General features: G+C 45.3%; 1 protein-coding gene across 1 annotated transcript in view; it reads right to left on the bottom strand.

Moving 5' to 3' along the window:
- LOC311150471 (uncharacterized protein) overlaps window positions 1–20401 on the bottom strand; it is a gene marked incomplete at both ends in the record, with an annotated part of 99202 nt that overhangs the window by 43880 nt on the left and 34921 nt on the right. Inside the window, one exon of the mRNA XM_084187970.1 lies at window positions 2636–2774. Within this exon, the coding sequence (XP_084044096.1) occupies window positions 2636–2774 (139 nt within the window). The remainder of the gene's footprint in view (window positions 1–2635; window positions 2775–20401) is intronic.

Here is a 20401-nt window from a genome sequence, read left to right as displayed (position 1 = left end):
CTGGGTCAGAGGTCATCCCTGTAAATCAACAGTGCCCCAGAGGCAGGTCCAGTGGCCTTGTGAACTCACTGGCACATCAATATACTGCCACACACACAAACAAATGAAGAGCACGCACATACGCACACACATGAACAAACCCTACATAGCAACCACTCAGCAGGGAATGAGACCATCGATGTCAAGGCAGATGTTTACTGAGATAGAGAGAGAGAGATGAAAAGGAGAAGAGTGAAGGGGTGAGGAGGGGTGTGGAGGGGTGAGGAGGGGGGAGAATGAGATAGGTGAAGAGGGTGGAGGGGTGAGGAGGGTGGAGGGGTGAGGAGGATGGAGGGGTGAAGAGGGTTGCGGAAGGGTAAGGAGGGTGGAGGAGGCTGGAGAGGTGAGGAAGGGTGAGGAGGGTGGAGGGGTGAAGAAGGTGAGGGAGGGTGGAGGGGTGAGGAGGGTGGAGGAGGGTGGAGGGTGAGGAAGTGTGAGGAGGGTGGAGGGTGAGGAGAGTGGAGAAAGGTGCAGGAGAGTAGAGGGATGAGGAGGGTGGAGGTGTGAGGAGGAGTCAGTTGGATGATTAGGTAGCCAATGAGCAAATCAGAGTCATCAGGTTTTCTGTCTTCTCAATAATCACTTCAAGCTTTAGCTTTTCGCAATCCTCCCCAGGCCTGCCCAAGGCTCTATGTGAGTGTGAGTTTGTGTGTATCAAGGAGACTATAAATCTTATCAGTCAGGGACAGAGGGAGGATTGTTAGAGAACAGTTTGTTTCTTTGCGTTCCACAGGTTGGAGGATTTAGAGTTAAGCTCTGTAGCAGCTGTGACCATGTGTAGGCACTGACTGAGAGAGAGAGAGAGAGAGAGAGAGAGAGAGAGAGAGAGAGAGAGAGAGAGAGAGAGAGAGAGAGAGAGAGAGAGAGAGAGAGAGAGAGAGAGAGAGAGAGAGAGAGAGAGAGAGAGAGAGAGAGAAAGAGAGAAACAGGACATGAACTGGCATGGTTGCCCAGTGAAGCAGATGGACTATTCTCCTTCTCAGATGTTTTCCAAAGATAGGATGCCCAAGCAAGTGAAATAAACAATAAAAAGTCAACAGTAAACATTACACTCACAAAAGTTCCAAAGGAATATTATGTCTATATACAGTGTTGTAACGATGTGCACATAGTTAAAGTACAAAAGGGAAAATAAATCAACATAAATATGAGTTGTATTTACAATGGTGTTTGTTCTTCACTGGTTGCCTTTTTCTTGTGGTAACAAGTCACAAATCTTTCTGCTGTGATGGCACACTGTGGTATTTCACCCAATAGATATGGGAGTTTATACAAACTGGGTCTGCGTATTCTGAGGGAATGTGTCTCTAATATGGTCATACATTTGGCAGGTGGTTAGGAAGTGCAGCTCAGTTTCCACCTCATTTTGTGGGCAGTGTGCACATATCCTGTCTTTTCTTGAGAGTCAGGTCTGCCTCTCTCAATAGAAAGGCTATGCTTACTGAGTCTGTACATACAGTAGTCAAAGCTTTCCTTCATTTTGAGTCAGTCAGAGTGGTTAGGTATTCTGCCACTGTGTACTCACTGTTTAGGGCCAAATAGCATTCTAGTTTGCTCTGTTTGTTTGTTAATAATTTCCAATGTGTCAAGTAATTTTATTTTTGTTTTCTCATGATTTGGTTGGGTCTAATTGTGTTGGTCCTGGGGCTCTGTTTGTGTTTGTGAACAGACCCCCAGGACCAGCTTGCTTAGGGGACTCTTCTCCAGGTTAATCGCTCTGTAGGTGATGGTTTTGTTACGGAAGGTTTAGGAATCGCTTCCTTTTAGGTGGTTGTAGAATTTAACGGCTCTTTCCTGGATTTTGATCATTAGCGGGTATCGGCCTAATTCTGCTCTGCATGCAGTCTCAATTTGGTGTTTGTCATATTTTGTGAATTCATGGTTGGTGAGTGGACCCCAGACCTCACAACCATAAAGGGCAATGGGTTCTATAACTGATTCAAGTGTTTTTAGCCAGTATTCTTTGATGGCGTAGAAGGCCATTCTTGTCTTGTATATCAGATCGTTCACAGCATTGTGGAAGTTACATGTGGCGCTGATGTTTAGGCCGAGGTACGTATCGTTTTTTGTGTGCTCTAAGGCAACGGTGTCTAGATGGAATTTGTATTTGTGGTCCTGGCAACTGGACCTTTATTGGAACACCATTATTTTTGTCTTACTGAGATTTACTGTCAGGGCCCAGGTTTGACAGAATCTGTGCAGAAGATCTAGGTGCTGCTGTAGGCCCTCCTTGGTTGGGGACAGAAGCACCAGATAATCTCTCTCCCTCTCCCTCTACACTGGTGTTATGAGTGTTATTACAGTGGGTTGTTCACTTGTAAACATAGCTATAGAGGTCAAGGTGCAGAGTAGATAGTTTGGCAGTCTGACTGTATATTTGAAAACAAAGCTGTAATAGAGACCTTCACTTTGCAATACAACATAGTCCTGCAGTTAGTATTGGAGTTATATGGTCCAGGCAGCGGCCTTGCAGTTACATCTGAACCCACACCACTGATGGTGTGTGTATGTGTATGTGTATGCGTGTGTGTGTGTGTGTGTGTGTGTGTGTGTGTGTGTGTGTGTGTGTGTGTGTATGTGTGCGTGTGCGACTCACAGCTCCTGACCGTCCCCGTTCCAGATCCTTGACACCCGTCCTCATCGTCACAGTCTCCACTGCCGTCCTCTGTGTCTCCACTACCCAGCTCCCCCCAGGACTCTCTCTGGACCAGCCCTGGCAGCATGTCATGGATCTCCTGGTGGAGAGACAAAGCACTGTGTTATAAGACAGGAATAAACACTCACAACAGCTAACGGATTAATTGCTGTGACTATGGCGTACCTGAATGCAGGATACAGATAATCCCACTGCACAGCCTCTCTACTTTTCTCTCACTCTGACCCTTTATCCAAACCATCCACTATCATATCCTTATAAACACAACCAAACAGACAATCATTGAAATAGGGACCAACTCCAGTGTTTGCCAAGATAATTATTATCTGGCAATAGCAGAAACAGACTGTAACCTTAAACTAAAACAAGTCTTAAAGGTTGTGTCAGTCTTCTACACCCAAAGGTACTATATTCCTCTGTCTATCTTCAAATGGATACCTCTTAGCCACATCATAACACATTGGGAGTAAAGCAGTCAGTAGCATTAGCGCGATAGCATATTAGCTCTGGTTCCAAACACCCCCCCCCCCCCCCAACATAACCCTTCACACCCCAGCGTGTGACAGCGTCGGTGGGCCGGGGAGCTGCCAGCGACAGCCCTCTGCTCCAGCGTACCCAACGGTCTTTAAATCGACTGTGTGTGTGTGTGTGTGGCACTGTGGTTAATTTCCCTTTTTATTACTTTTTTTGAGGGGGGAGATCAGCTTTAATATTGCAGATAGATTGTAGGTTCTATCAATTTAATTGTTTGCATCATTTCCAATCCCCTTTATTTTTTTTTCCCAATATACTTTTCCCCCCTACCATACCATCTCTACCCTAATTGGAGTAAACTAACAGACAACAATACTTTTACTGCTACTTACAGCTATTTTCGCTCACATCTGCAGTACCTGTAGTTAAATAATTATACATATATTCCTAATTTCCTCTTTCTTCAAGTGCTGGATTGTCACCCACAGCTGCCAAGCCACCATTCATTATGATCTGCAAATTATGAAATGCAAATTAATTACTTAAAAATCATACAATGTGATTTTCTGGATTTTTGTTTTAGATTCCGTCTCTCACAGTTGAAGTGTACCTATGATAAAAATTACAGACCTCTACATGCTTTGTAAGTAGGAAAACCTGCAAAATCGGCAGTGTATCAAATACTTGTTCTCCCCACTGTATATATATACATCAAATGATGAAGAAAAACTCAAGAAAAACTCCTGACCTGACAAGGCTTTATTTTTGTCCCTGCAATTCCTTGCTTGTAAAGATGTCCGAACAACTTTGGTGAATAAAACAGTTTATGGTAACCATTTTCTCCTCAACATATCATTGACTCCATATTGACCTTGCATGTTGCCACCTGTCATTCACCTCAATGAAGATGACATCTTAATGAAAAGGAATAGGACATTCTCACATCCAATGGCTTTGAGACAGGTGCTACATATCAAAGTCAATGTTTAAAAGAGGAAGACTTTGTATGTACAGTATACAGTACCACCAACTTTGATTATGTCAAACCGTAGGTCTTCATCAGGTCTGCATACATTTGTTACCATCACCATCACCATCAAAGCACTGCTTCCCAAATGGCACCCTATTCCCTATATAGTCCACTACTTTTGACCAGAGCAATACGGGCCCTGGTCAAAAGTAGTGCACTACATAGGGAATAGGGTGCCATTTGGCACACATCCTACAGCACTTTCCTTTCACTCTTACCATCTTCTTTCACCTTGACCATATATAACTAATTCACACCATGGCCACTGCAAAATAAGCATCTCCTGTACTGAGTAGCAACTTGAAAGACTAGCCACGATGATTAGAGAGACTGCCCTTCCAATCAGCGTTTTGATTGGCTCTTCCCTTCTTACCTCTCAGCATGGGGTGGTCTAATTGGATGCCCCGCTGGCCATTCCAGGAATGTTATTTCTTGACTGTTCAAGGTCTTTTTTTGTTTCATCACAACATGGCTGAGGTAAGGATCACCTGACACAACATCACAACTTCAAAAGAGACTTTGGAGTAGAAAGGTGAAGTGAACTATGTAGAGTTTACTTGATGTATGCTAGAGTATGTACTGCATGCAAGCATGCATGCACACACACACACACTTATGAGAGCTGAGAGCATCAGTCCATAGACGCAAGTGACCTTGGTAGCAGCTGGACCATTCACACACATAAAGGTTTGAGTGGACAGTGGAGTGACACAAAGTGGTAGAGACACTCTCGTCCTTGACACAATGACAATTAGGGATCTGTCGGTTACTCAACATCTTTGACACTGGAGGTGACATCTTGGTTGATTGTGACATTTAGAAAAATGTCCGCTGATGTCACGCCATGCTTTCTCCATAGGACCACTTCAAAATCTCAAGAAAGCACATAGTATTTCAAAAGGAATTGTGGTCTCTGACCATTTCCTAATTTATGTATGGTTTCACACATAGACTCTAAGCCTTCATATGACAGTTCAGTACTACATTTTTACATTTTAGTCATTTAGCAGACGCTCTTATCCAGAGCGACTTACAGTTTTTTAGTGAGTGCATACATTTTCATACTGGCCCCCCGTGGGAATCGAACCCAGAACCCTGGCATTGCAAACGCCATGCTCTACCAACTGAGCTACACAGGACTATCTTTATGTAATGACAGTATCTTTATGTAATGACAGTAGCCTAATCTTCTTTTTTGAGACATTGTACTTTGCTCAAGACAAGGCAATGTCAAATATAAAAGGAAAGAGGTCAGAATGGAATGAAAACTCACACTTGACTAAACACAGAGAATCCATAAGCAGAGAAATGACAGTGTGTGTCTCTGCTGCCCCTCATCTGAGTCTGTTCCATTCTTATAGGGCAAATATGAGCTTTTCATTAGGAATTCACCAGCACCTCTCTCTGTCTTTCTCTCTCTCTCTCTTCAGACACAGGTTTCAAAGTCATCAGGAGACAAGAAGCTACTTAATGCAAGTTCTTATTATTCTCCCTCTGGACTAGATAACAATACAATAGAGAGAAAGAGAGAGAGAGAGGGAGAGATGGGAGAGAAAGAGAGAGAAGGAGACAGGGGAGAGGGGAGGGAGAGAGTTGAGGAGTTCTTAAGGATTATGAGTTCTAATGTCTTTACGGTGTTATATATTAGATTCTAGGGCAAAAGTAGCTAGAATTCATATGAGCCCAATATAGGCTTTTTCTTTCTTTCTGTTTCCCCAAATGTTTGGATATACTGGTAAAGTTTCCAGGTTGTTAGCTAGCTAGCCAATGAGGTAACGCGACTGAACAAAGTGTCAACAAATGATAAATGACCCGCGAGTAGTTTTAGAACGGCCCATGACATGGTTTATGAATGCAAAATGCGGTACTGTCGATCCGCTATAGGAAGAAAAAAACATTGTGCCGGTAATATGGGTCAGATCATATGAACTGTGTGAGTAAACTTCACGCCTCACTTCACAGCTTTTCCCGCAAAAGTGAAAGTTGTACACAATAGTTGCCAGATCATACGATAGCTTGTTTTACAGGCAGTAGCTACGAGGGTAAGCAAGGGTAACATATAAATCACTAGCGATATGTGTTTTCATGGTAATGGCACCAGATCATGTTACAGGCTGTTGACAGTGGGATATGTGTCCCTTTGTGTCCCTTTGTGCTGCCTATTTTGAGGCCAGGGTGAGAAGTGCTTGGCTAGGCTAGCATGAGTAGCATCCGGTGCACACATGGCCAGAGGGCTAATATCTCATAATAGGCACTGCAGTGCTTCTTTGTCTGTCTGTATTTCCTCAGCCTCTGCATTGTCACAGAAGTCACATGTACTGTACTCTGTACTGTATGCAGTGCCGGCCCAGCCAATAAGCGACATAAGCGGCTGCTTAGGGTCCCGCGGCCGGTAGGGGGCCCCCGACCAAGAGGGGTCACTAACATGTTTTGCCCATGAGGTGGGCCCCCCCCCCCCCCCCCCAACAACATCTCGCTTAGGGCCCCCAAAAAGCTAGGGCCAGCCCTGACTGTATGCTGGTGATTATGTACTGCACTGCAGTAGTCACGTTCTTGGCTGGGGTTGAAGCTATTGAGATTGGGTAGTGGGTGTGAGTTTTTAATGGTAGTTTATCGAATGGACACTCAACTACTTTCGCTCTACTCTCTCTATTTACCAAGTTCCCGATTTATCAAATCAAATGACTTTATTTAGAGTGAAAAGTAGATTAATCCAAGGGGATAGAGTGGTTTAACCTATACAGTCATGTTAATTGAGCAAGGGTAAGTTTACTAACACCTCGCCAGAAACACGTTAAAAACTACACTCAAGTCAATTGTATCTCCACTACATCGATGCAGATATAATGATGCACCTTGGCAGCAGCGAGGACAACCTGTTAGTAGAGTAGAGTAGAGTAGAGTAGAGTATAGTAGAGTAGAGTAGAGTAGAGTAGAGTAGAGTAGAGTAGAGAGAGAGAGAGAGAGCTAGAGAGAGAGCGATAATAAAAGATAGACTTTTCTTCATCGGTGGTGGGAGGCGCAATAAACCTATTAACCTGTAATTATGCAAAGTAACCAAATGAAACTGCTAATTCATTAGCCATATTCATGAGTTGATGAGCAAACAAGCATCTGGGGCTGAACAGCATATAGCTAGATAACCAACTAGCTCTCAGAGTCTCAGGTCAGAATTAGACGTTCATCCATGTTTATCAAGCCTCAAATTTCAAAGTTGTTGCAAACTTCAAATTTCAAAGTGTTTAAGGTTAAGTTTAGGCATTAACTACAAATGTTTAAGGATAGGGTTAAGTTTAGGCATTAACTCCAAAATCTTAAGGTTAGGCATTAACTTGGGATAGGCTTAAAACAGAAATCAAAATGTTCTATCGCTGGATTAGAACTGGCAACCTTTGGAATCAGAGGCAGATGGTTAACCTTTGAAACATTTGGAATCAGAGGCATTTAAGGTAAGGGTTAAGGTTTGGGATAGGCTTAAAACAGAAATCAAAATGTTCTATCGCTGGATTAGAACTGGCAACCTTTGGAATCAGAGGCAGATGGTTAACCTTTGAAACATTTGGAATCAGAGGCTTTTAAGGTAAGGGTTAAGGTTTGGGATAGGCTTAAAACAGAAATCAAAATGTTCTATCGCTGGATTAGAACTGGCAACCTTTGGAATCAGAGGCAGATGGTTAACCTTTGAAACATTTGGAATCAGAGGCGTTTAAGGTAAGGGTTAAGGTTTGGGATAGGCTTAAAACAGAAATCAAAATGTTCTATCGCTGGATTAGAACTGGCAACCTTTGGAATCAGAGGCAGATGGTTAACCTTTGAAACATTTGGAATCAGAGGCGTTTAAGGTAAGGGTTAAGGTTTGGGATAGGCTTAAAACAGAAATCAAAATGTTCTATCGCTGGATTAGAACTGGCAATCTTTGGAATCAGAGGCAGATGGTTAACCTTTGAAACATTTGGAATCAGAGGCATTTAAGGTTAATGTTTGATTCCAAATGGTTACACCCATCCACCATCCCCATCCACAACACCCTAGCAAAACCGAAACCTACTTGAAGGTAACAGCGCTCACTGTTGCCCCTAGTGGCCAGTTTCCACGTCATCTCCCGATGTCTTGGACGTCGAATACTGACTTGTATCACAGGTAACCTGACTGAGATAACCCACCGACCGGGTATTATCGTAAAGGTCAACTTTGGGCACGAAAACTATCCAACTCCGCCCAAAATGGGGTGTGCCTTTGGTGGTTCCTCGATGTATCATTCTGGTCATGCGCTGACTGACGTAGCTAAGCTAGCCACTTTAGCTAGCCAGTAACTCCTCCAGTATGTGTTGATGTAATTTCACAGGATTTGTTTTTGGACGGAAGCTGTAGAGATCTGTAAGAAATGGCACTTCTGTAGCCAAATATCTTATTCATACATTTTTCTGAATTTTTAAGCATTCAATGAACTGGTATGATGGTGCATTGATCAGTTATACAGTTTAAAGCCGTTATTTTAGCATTTTTGCTTCCGAAGACATTATACACAACACTGTTCCTCCTAATGTGTGTGTGTGTGTGTGTGTGTGTGTGTGTGTGTGTGTGTGTGTGTGTGTGTGTGCATGTGTGTTACAACACCGTTTGGCCCAGTCGTCTTTAAAGCCCCCTTTAATTAACGAGAAAATCAATTAAATTAATTAAACACCGTGACAACTGCCTTCACAACGACCGTGGCAACTCGTTAACTGGCGGCATTCCAAAATGTTGTGTTTTTGTTTGTCGGGATGCATGGTTGTTTATTACCGTCCCAATCTCAATGGAGCAGGAGTGGATTGAAAAGCACAGTAAAGTTTATCGTGATGTAGCAGCTATGTAGAGGCAAGGCCCATATTCTCAAACTGTATGTGTGTGTGAGGATTATTCTACATAAAGCCTTTACATAATACGATTTTATAGGGGCTTTTATATGGTAGTATTGACTGGATAGGCTTTCCTCTGCCTATGTGGCCTGTTCTGAAGAGGGCCTGTGGATGTACTAGAAAGTAGTATTTGATGCCCATGACATCAGTTTGCTGCCCACAATGTCCAGTTTGATGCCAATTACAAGTCTCCAGTCTTCTTCAGACATTATAGGGCGAGGAGATTTCCCTGACCACAAGATCTCACTGGGCAAACTCCAGTCCCTTCTCAACTCTGTGTTGTTGTTTTTATCGCACTGCTTTGCTTTATCTTGGCCAGGTCGCAGTTGTAAATGACTTGCTTACCTGGTTAAATAAAGGTGAAAATATATATATATACAAATACAAATGTGTATCATGACAAGGATGATTCCACTTCATGTCTGGTTTCACTGTGTAGCTGTGATAGTGGGAGAAAATCAACAACTAGCACTAGGCCGTGTGGTGCTACATTCCAAAGGACAGGGAACAATTTCTACTCTGGCGATGGATCAATAAAGCTTTTTAGATTCAACGCCACTGTGAAGGAGGGGTAGGAAATAGAGGGCTTACTTCCTGTTTGATGTCATCAACAACAATCTTCAAAAGTAATAAACCACAAATATGAATCTCCTGATTGGTCACGCTGTAAGTTGCACCTAGGTAGCGCACCAATAGACTTCAGAGGAATCAAAAATGCATTATTCTGATTGGTCAGGCTGTAAGGCCTATAGTGCGCCGGTGGGGCCAGACGGAGAAGGGCACCCTGGGAAAGAAGTGTATGCCACATGGCGAGACTGAGATCACATACACACACAGACAGACACGGCGAGACTGAGATCCTCATGCTTAGCTTTAGCCCTTAGATCTCATGCCAAGCGTCAGCAGCACCTACAACATGGGCTCTGTTCTGCTCTACTCTGTTCTGTTCCAACATGTTTCTCCCTGCTCCTGTTCTTGGCATTTCAGACAATGCTCCAGTTGTTCTGATCTTGACTCAAGTTGGCTGTGTACACGGTTTACTGTTCCTTGCTGTTATGTATGCAGCCTTCTCCATCACTAAGTCCCAAATGGCACCCTATTCCCTGTGGTGTACTTGACCAGGGTCCATAGGGCTGTGGTCAAAAGGGGTGATCTATACAGGGAATAGGGTTCAATTTCGGACCCAGACCATGTAGAGCTCAGGGCAAAGCAATGTTAGGAGAATGTTATGAGTGAATCAGTTATGAGGATGTTTTAAGATGGAGAGATACAGCATGGTCAGAGCTGCAGGGGTGGGTGTGTTCATCTGTCTGATCACAGTGACTCACTTGCTATGATGTGTTTGTACTTTTTAGATCTTGGCCGTGGGTTTGGCTCTTGGTTCGCAAACTGTTTTAATGAATGTTACATAAATGTTAAACGCATTACTAACACGTGGCGATCTTCTGCGTCGACTCTTAACTATCAGTGCAAGCCAACCCACTGGGCACAGATGTCAGTTCAACGTCTAGCTTTGATTTACATTCAACTAACGTGAATTCAATGTGAAATCAACAAAAAATTCACCATGTCATTGGATTTAGGTAAAAAAACGAAATGCCCTTACTTTGATTACTTTTTGCAAATCTATGAGATGACGTGGAAACAACGTTGATTCAACCAGTTTTTGCCCAGTAGGAAGGGTTAATCCCATATGATCCACAAGCTGAAGGATATGAAGCCTTTTTAGAGTATTGAGACAGCTACAGTGAGGGAAAAAAGTATTTGATCCCCTGCTGATTTTGTACGTTTGCCCACTGACAAAGAAATGATCAGTCTATCATTTTAATGGTAGGTTTATTTGAACATTGAGAGACAGAATAACAACAACAAAATCCAGAAATACGCATGTTATAAATTGATTTGCATTTTAATTAGGGAAATAAGTATTTGACCCCCTCTCAATCAGAAAGATTTCTGGCTCCCAGGTGTCTTTTATACAGGTAACAAGGTGAGATCAGGAGCACACTCTTAAAGGGAGTGCTCCTAATCTCAGCTTGTTACCTGTTTAAAAGACACCTGTCCACAGAAGCAATCAATCAATCAGATTCCAAACTCTCCACCATGGCCAAGACCAAAGAGCTCTCCAAGGATGTCAGGGACAAGATTGTAGACCTACACAAGGCTGGAATGGGCTACAAGACCATCGCCAAGCAGCTTGGTGAGAAGGTGACAACAGTTGGTGCGATTATTCGCAAATGGAAGAAACACAAAATAACTGTCAATCTCCCTCGGCCTGGGGCTCCATGCAAGATCTCACCTCGTGGAGTTGCAATGATCATGAGAACGGTGAGGAATCAGCCCAGAACTACACGGGAGGATCTTGTCAATGATCTCAAGGCAGCTGGGACCATAGTCACCAAGAAAACAATTGGTAACACACTACGCTGTGAAGGACTGAAATCCTGCAGCGCCCGCAAGGTCCCCCTGCTCAAGAAAGCACATATACAGGCCCGTCTGAAGTTTGCCAATGAACATCTGAATGATTCAGAGGAGAACTGGGTGAAAGTGTTGTGGTCAGATGAGACCAGAATCGAGCTCTTTGCCATCAACTCAACTCGCCGTGTTTGGAGGAGGAGGAATGCTGCCTATGACCCCAAGAACAACATCCCCACCGTCAAACATGGAGGTGGAAACATTATGCTTTGGGGGTGTTTTTCTGCTAAGGGGACAGGACAACTTCACTGCATCAAAGGGACGATGGACGGAGCCATGTACCGTCAAGGCAACAAAGGAGTGGCTCAATGTCACGCCCTGGCTCTGGGGACTCTTAAATGTTGAGCCAGGGTGTGGATTTTCATTGTTTAATTTTTTATATCTATGTTGGCCAGGGTGGTTCCCAATCAGAGACAGCTGTAGCTCGTTGTCTCTGATTGGGGACCATACTTAGGCAGCCTTTTGGCATGTTAGTTTGGTGGGATCGTGTTCCGTAAGGTTTTGTGTATAACCTAGGACTTCACGTATCGTTTGTTTTATTGTTTTGGTTCGTGTTGTGTACACTAAATAAAGAATGTACGCTTATCACGCTGCGCCTTGGTCCGCTTCATCTGTCGACGATCGTGACAGAAGATCCCACCAAAGGAGGACCAAGCAGCGTGCCCAGGAGGAGAGTATGGCGATGTCGCAGGTGGGCCAATGGTGGTCTTGGGAGGACATATTCGCGGGCAGAGGGCCATGGGCAAAAGTAAATGCCCAGGCAGGAGAGGAGAAACGGCGCCAACCGTGCCGACGACGGACACGCGTGTGGCAACCCCAATAAAAAAATGTTGGGGGGCACACGGCGTGGACGACGGGGCTGCTGGAGGCAGCTACAGGGCGCATCGGCGGACTAGGAGAGGAGGCCACCAGGTTTGGGGGGCTAGAAGGGTGGTTGGCGGAGCCTAGAGGTAGAGCAGAGCCAACTCCCCGTACTCAGGCTAGGGAGCGTGAGACTGGGCAGGCTCCGTGTTATGCGGAGCCACGTACTGTGCCGCGAGTGTTCCGGCACAGTCCTGTACGTTCTGTGCTAGCACCACGCACGTGTCGTGATAAGGTGGGCATGCAGCCAGGACGGAGTGTGCCGGCACAACGCTCGTGGCCTCCAGTACCCCTCCTCGGTCCCGGATATCCTGCGCCAGTGCCACGTGCTGTAGCACCAGTACGAGTGCACAGCCCTGTACGTCTTGTGCTGATGCCTCACACATATTGTGTGGAGATAGGCATTCAGCCAGGACGGGTTGTGTCAGCTCTCCGCTCCAGACCTCCAGTCCGCCTCCACAGTCCAGCCCGGCCTGTTTCTGTCCCTCGCACCAAGCCTGTGGTCCGCGTCGCCAGCCCGGTCCGGCCTGTTCCTGTCCCTCGCACCAAGCCTGTGGTGCGCGTCGTCAGCCCGGTCCGGCCTGTTCCTGTCCCTCGCACCAAGCCTGTGGTGCGCGTCGCCAGCCCAGTCCGGCCTGTTCCTGCCCCTCGCACCAAACCAGTGGTGCGTGTCGCCAGCCCAGCCCGGCCTGTTCCTGCTCCCCGCACCAAGCCAGTGTTGCGCGTTGTCAGCCCGGTCCGGCCCGTTCCTGCTCCCCGCACCAAGCCAGTGATGCGCGTCGTCAGTCCGGCACGGTCCGTACCTGTTCCACCGGTGCCTGGTCCGGCACCGGTCAGCTGCTCCACACCGGAGCCAGAGCAATCCACTCCACCGGTGTCCAGTCCAGCTCCGGCCAGCGGGACCAGACCAGGGGCGCTACAGGGGGTTAAGAGAGAGTGTTGGTCACGCCCGGAGCCGGATCCGCCTCCGAGGCGGAATGCCCACCCGGCCCCTACCCCGTTGTGTTGGTGTGGCGCGGTCGCAGTCCGCGCCTTTGGGGGGGGGTACTGTCACACCCTGGCTCTGGGGACTCTTAAATGTTGAGCCAGGGTGTGGATTTTCATTGTTTAGTTTTCCATGTTTTTCGTTCTAGATCGTTTATATCTATGTTGGCCAGGGTGGTTCCCAATCAGAGACAGCTGTTGCTCGTTGTCTCTGATTGGGGACCATACTTAGGCAGCCTTTTGGCATGTTAGTTTGGTGGGATCGTGTTCCGTAAGGTTTTGTGTATTACCTAGGACTTCACGTATCGTTTGGTTTATTGTTTTGGTTTGTGTTGTGTACACTAAATAAAGAATGTACGCTTATCACGCTGCGCCTTGGTCCGCTTCATCTGTCGACGATCGTGACACTCAAGAAGAAGCACATTAAGGTCCTGGAGTGGCCTAGCCAGTCTCCAGACCTTAATGCCATAGAAAATCTGTGGAGTGAGCTGAAGGTTCGAGTTGCCAAACGTCAGCCTCGAAACCTTAATGACTTGGAGAAGATCTGCAAAGAGGAGTGGGACAAAATCCCTCCTGAGATGTGTGCAAACCTGGTGGCCAACTACAAGAAACGTCTGACCTCTGTGATTGCCAACAAGGGTTTTGCCACCAAGTACTAAGTCATGTTTTTCAGAGGGGTCAAATACTTATTTCCCTCATTAAAATGCAAATCAATTTATAACATTTTTGACATGCGTTTTCTGGATTTTTTAGTTGTTATTCTGTCTCTCAATGTTCAAATAAACCTACCATTAAAATTATAGACTGATAATTTCTTTGTCAGTGGGCAAACGTACAAAATCAGCAGGGGATCAAATACCTTTTTTCCCTCACTGTAGGTTATAGGGGAGGAAAGGGGCCCCATCCAGCCCTCCTCTCTCCTCTCCCTGGCCGTGTCGGGGTTATAGGGGTAGGGTACCCCCTATGTATGGTCAGACTTTTTTCCCTCACTGTAGGGCTGTGACGATTATGGAATTTGGTGTAATGATTAATTGTCATGCAAATGAGAAAGGTTATTGTCATATTTGTATTTTTTTTTTAATGTCTTGATCTTGTAATGCATCATAATGCATATTTGGACATTTGCTTTGACATCCCTAATATATGATAATTGTGCCAGTCCTAGACAGCCAGTGTATCTAGGGCCAGTCTATGACATGGCATAGTGGACATAATCGCTTTTATATGCCATAAAAGTTGCCTGTCCTGTTGCTCTGCACTCCACCATGGCTACCATGACGACCAACACATAGAGGAGGGAAAGAGAATGGTGGGAAGAGAGGAGAGAGAGAGAGAGATAAGGAGAAGAGGAGAAGAAAAGGAGGAGAGGAGAAAAGAAGGGCCCAAAGGGGGGTAAGGGAGGGAAGGAGAGTGGAAACAAAAAACATGTCAGTCTGTCTCTCTCCCCCCAGTAGAAATACCCTGGCATCTGAGGACAAATCAGGTATTTAGTCTCATAAGGGCTTTCAATTTAGCGCTAACTCCTCACAAATATGCAATATATTCTCATTCACTCTCTGCCCCCCCCTCCCCCTCTCCATCTATCTTTTCTTCCAAAACATTCTTTAGTCTGAGATGAACAGGCAGCTCCGGAGAAATGTATGTGTGTGTGTGTGTGAGTGTGTTTATCCTATTCAGACTGAAGACTGCGTTGCCAGGAGTTACCAATCCCCTTCTTAAGAAGAGTTTACATGGTGAGAGGAGGGGACTGACAGAGAAAGATGCTGACTCGATGTGTGTATGTGTGTGTGTGCGCGCGCTTGTGTGTATGTGTTTACTCGTGTGTATGTGCTCGTGTGTGTGTGCATGCTAATGCAAGTGTGTGTGTGTGTGTAAATCACTCTAAAGCACCCCAGCAGGGGGCTAAAGACACACATTCCAGTTTTTTATGAGAAACGGGCAGAGAATATTGATATTGTGACCAGGCTCAGCAGGTAGCAGGACAAAGCAGGCCCTATTCCACACAGTGAGGATAGAGAACAGCAGTGGGAGGGGTTTCCAACCCCACATCACAGGGACAATGGCAGAGCAGGGAGTCAGGCTGTAGTTCTACAGACATACTAAAGTCATGACTGGTATTTCAACAGGGTGAGTGATCTGAACTTCCCACATAAAGTGTGTGTGTGTGTGTGCACAACTAGCTCTAACAGTCTCACGTCAGAATTAGACGTTCATCCATGTTTCTCAAACATCCAATTTCAAATTTGTTGCAAACGTCAAATTTCAAAGTGTTTAAGGTTAAGTTTAGGCATTAACTCAGAATTGTTAAGGTTAGTGTTAAGTTTATGCATTAACTCAGAATGGTTAAGGTAAGGGTTAAGGTTTGGGATAGGCTTAAAACAAAAATCTAAAAACAACTTTCTTTCGCTGGATTAAATCTAATTATACACACACACACAGAGACAGAGGCAGAAGCTTAGCCCATCCACCATCCACGTTCACAACGCACTAGCAAAACAGAAACCTACTTGAAGGTAACAGCGCTCACTGTTGCCCCTAGTGGCCGGTTTCCACGTTATCTCCCGACGTCCTCAGACATGGATGGACGTCGAATACTGACTTGTATGACAGGTGACCTGGTTGTGTATGCGTGTGTGTGACAGGCCCGCCCTGACAACTTCAGCAGCACCATCACCTCATCAGAAGCAGGGAAGGGCCCGGTTTGTCCCACCAAAGAAACGAGTGGAAGAAAGGGTAGAAGGAGAGAAGGATAAAAAGGGAATAATAAGACAATAATAAGAAAGTCTGCAGAAGTCCTTTCTTCCTTTGCTTCCCTCATCTATTCTCACATTCTCTCCATTTGCTCAGGGACAGATTCTATTGCCCTGACGCCACTGTCTCCATGATAAAAAGGAAACGTGTGTGTGTGTGTGTGTGTGTGTAGTGTGTGTGTGGAAGCCTGACCAGAGACAGACGGCCAACAGAATAATATTTTCCGTGTGTGTGCATGTGTGGGTGTGTGTAATTAGATTTAATGTTGGCTCAGTGGATGAATGCTATGTAATACACTCTAATTTGGCCAGGGGGCCACCAGGGACAAGTTAACACTGCTACAGTAGAAAGACTTGGAGCAGGGGCAGTATATCAAGTGATCAGTTCCCCCCTGTCTATGCATTCTTATTCATTGTGATCTAAAAGGCTAAACTGATCCTAAATCAGCACTCCTACTCTGAGACGTTAGATACATACGACCCCAGAGGATAGAAGGAAGCTGTGGATGATTTAGCTAACCATGGTAGTATGAGACCCACATTGGGATTTAGCCAAGACACCGGGGTTAAAGGGATACTTCGGGATTTTGGCAATGAGGCCGTTTGTCTACTTCCCCAGAGTCAGATAAACTTGTGGATACCATTTTTATGTCTCTGTGTCCAGTATGAAGGAAGTTAGAGGTAGTTTCACGAGTCAATGCTAACTAGCGCTAGCACAATGACTGGAAGTCTATGGGTATCTGCTAGATACCCATAGACTTCCAGTAATTGTGCTAACGCTAGTTAGCAATTGCACTAGCGCTAGTTAGCAACTTCCTTCAAACCGCACGCAGAGACATAAAAATGGTATCCACGAGTTCATCTGACTCTGGGGAAGTAGATAAAGGGCCTTTTTGCCAAAATCCCGAAGTATCCCTGTTAATAATACATGCTCTGCTCTCTGCTCCTGTCCGCAGCAGGCTATAGATTTCAGGCCGGACTTCAAACAGAGTGTCGGTATTCCCTGAGGCCGGGATTCCAAGGGGCCCCTGACATGGAATACCGCCGGGCGGTCACTGAGGGGGTGATGAGGGGACAGGGGGGTTATGGTCGCCCCTCTGGGTGTCTTCTATTCAGACCCTAGGCAGGCTGGGAATATGAAGAGGAGCTGGCTCTCTGCTTTTATCTCTACACCTTCTAATGAGGCTTGATATATTGCTGACTATTCCTCTGTGTGGGGGGGTGGGGGTTAATGTGTGTGTGGTGTGTGTGTGTGTGTGTGTGTGTGTGTGTGTGTGTGTGTGTGTGTGTGTGTGTGTGTGTGTGTGTGTGTGAACTTTGCTAGCTCGCGTGATGAGTAAGCTTGACTGACACCTGAAGACTTGCACAGGTGATCTTGGTTTAAACCCTGATCGGGTGTGTGTTTGTTTATCTCACTTCATCCCAATCTCTCTATCCCTTTCTATGATGTCTAATTAAGCAATAAGGCATGAGGGGGTGTGGTATATGGCCAATATACCACGGCTAAGGGCTGTCCTTATGCGAGACGCAACACGGAGTGCCTGGATACAGCCCTTAACCGTGGTGTATTGGCCATATACCACAAACCCCAGAGGTGCCTTATTGCTATTATAAACTGGTTACCAACGTAATTAGAACAGTAAAAATAAATGTTTTGTCATACCCGTGGTATACGGTATGATATACCAATCAGCATTCAGGGCTCGAATCACCCAGTTTATAAGTGGCATTTAATAAGCACAGATGGCAAACCTCACACTAGAACAAACCGCTTATATACTGAACAGAAATATAAACGCAACATGAGCTGAAATAAAAGATCCCAGAAATGTTCCATACGAACAAAAAGCTTATTTTCTCTCAAATGTTGTGAACAAATTTGTTTACATCCCTGTTAGTGAGCATTTCTCCTTTGCCAAGATAATCCATCCACCTGACAGGTGTGGCATATCAAGAAGCTGATTAAACCACATTATCATTACACAGTTGCACCTTGTGCTGGGGACAATAAATGGTCACTCAGTTTGGTCACACAACACAATGCCACAGATGTCTCAAGATTTGAGGGAGCGTGCAATTGGCATGCCTGCTGCAGGAATGTAGTACATCCAACCGGCCACACAACCACAGACTACGAGTAACCACGCCAGCCCAGGACCACCACATCCAGCTTCTTCACCTGCAGGATCGTCTGAGACTAGCCACCCAGACAGCTGATGAAACTGAGGAGTATTTCTGTCTGTAATAAAGCCCTTTTGTGGGGGAAAACTAATCCTGATTGGCTGGGTTAGGGTTAGGGTTAGTGGGTGGGCCTATGCCCTTCCAGGCCCACCCAGGGCTGAGCCCCTGCCCAGTCATGTGAAATCCATAGATTAGGGCCTAATTTATTTATTTCAGTTGACTGATTTCCTTATATGAACTGTAACTCAGTTAAATCGTTGAAATTGTTGCATGTTGCATTTATATTTTTGTTCAGTATACAACTGAGATTTTAACAATTCTAAAATCAGACACAAACAAGTGAAATCGGGATATCTTTTTGATAACGAGTGCTGACGCCCTCACTGCTAATTGCCTATTCACGATCCCAAAACCCACACAAGCCGCTCTTGGCTTCAATACACACTGCCTACCTGCTGCTGCTCTGAGCAACAGAATATTAACTTTATGAAAATAAAAGAATATATACGCACATGCCACTGCTTCAGGCGTTGGAACAGACAAATAACATAACGAAATGAAGGAGGGCTCTAATATACTCCCACTGAGGTTTATTAAAACACACAAACACACAACACGTCGACGGTGGATAAAAACGGAGAGTGAAATATTGTCTGTTTTTGTGCGTCTCCAATAACCCACCGGGAGGGTACATCAGAGATGCAGATAGTTTCGGAGACCTTTGAACTCCCAGTACCTCTCCAGTTTAAAAAGGAGCCAGTGAATGTCTCATATGATCCACTATGGGGCTGCAGTGTTTCAGAAGCACCAGTTGTACTGTAAAGGCTAGCTCAATCATTAAGTGTAACTAACGTTACAGTCTATTTGTCTCATCTCGGGCCTCAAGGCATTTGGGGTTTACTATAATAAAATGTTTAATAACAATACGATCATTTACTGTGGCAGACTTTTTGTTCAGTCAGTGTGACCTAGGCTTAACTATGTTTAGCCTTTATACAGTATTCAGTATGTCGGCCATACAGAAATAAAACCCAAAACGATGGTGTAATTACAAGCACCATACTCCAATCAACTGCACAACTACACGAGAAGAGAACTGCTATATGTAACTTTCAGTTTAGTTACCCTGATAAACTGACTGATTGATGAAGAGATAATTGCTCTCTGTACTCAAATGTGTGCTATATATTGTGGACCTAGGAGTTAAGAATTGAATGAGCCATAGGCCAATAGATAGTAGATCCAATTTTGAGGAGACCCAGCAGACAGTAGGCCTGGCCAGTAGTCTATTAATCATTCATATAGCTAACAGACCTCTCCCTTTCTTGTCTGAGCCTTGGAGTCAATACACAGACCTATCCCATCCTTTCATCCCAGTCCATCTCACTAAGCACTGCTTTCACCAACCTCGCTCATCCCCATACTGTGTGTGTGTGTGTGTGTGTGTGTGTGTATCTGTGCGTTTGCTCACACATGCATGTGTGTGTATGTGTGTTCCACTTCCCAATGAAGCGTACTGGCGACAGGCAGGGAGGGACACACATTAACATCGTAATGCTGCTATAGGGAGACAGATAGAGCATTGTGAACGCATCTCCACCCAAAAACAGCTGGGCTGGTGGCCTGCAATCAGAACCCTCTCAGAGCTGCTTCCAAAGACATTAGCTGTATTTACTGAGTGGAGGGGAGAGGAGAGGGAGAGAGAGGGAGATGATCTACAGACAAGAGAGAAGGTGAGAGAGAGAGTGAGAGAGAGAGGGGAGAAGGGGATGATCCTCAGAGAGAGAGAGAAAGAGAGAGAGAGAGAGGAGGGCTGGAAAGGGCGAGGCATTCAATGGACCTTTATATGTGGGGTCAGGAGATTAGAAGGCTCAGTGCTTGCCTCCGCCGCTGCGGACGCTCCTCTGAGAGTACGTGTGTTTGTGTGGTGTGTAAGAAAGAGTGTGTGTGATAGTGTGTGTATGTGTTTTCCTACCCATATAAAACCCCATAGTACCTTACAGTCCAACCTCCACCCCCCCAATGGCAGTGCCAGTGTAATACTGAGCTCTTG

Source organism: Coregonus lavaretus, assembly GCF_964263955.1.
Source record: "Coregonus lavaretus genome assembly, chromosome: 23".
Lineage (NCBI taxonomy): Eukaryota > Metazoa > Chordata > Actinopteri > Salmoniformes > Salmonidae > Coregonus > Coregonus lavaretus.
Note: the sequence above shows the minus strand (reverse complement) of the source record. Positions and strands in the feature narration are given on the sequence as shown.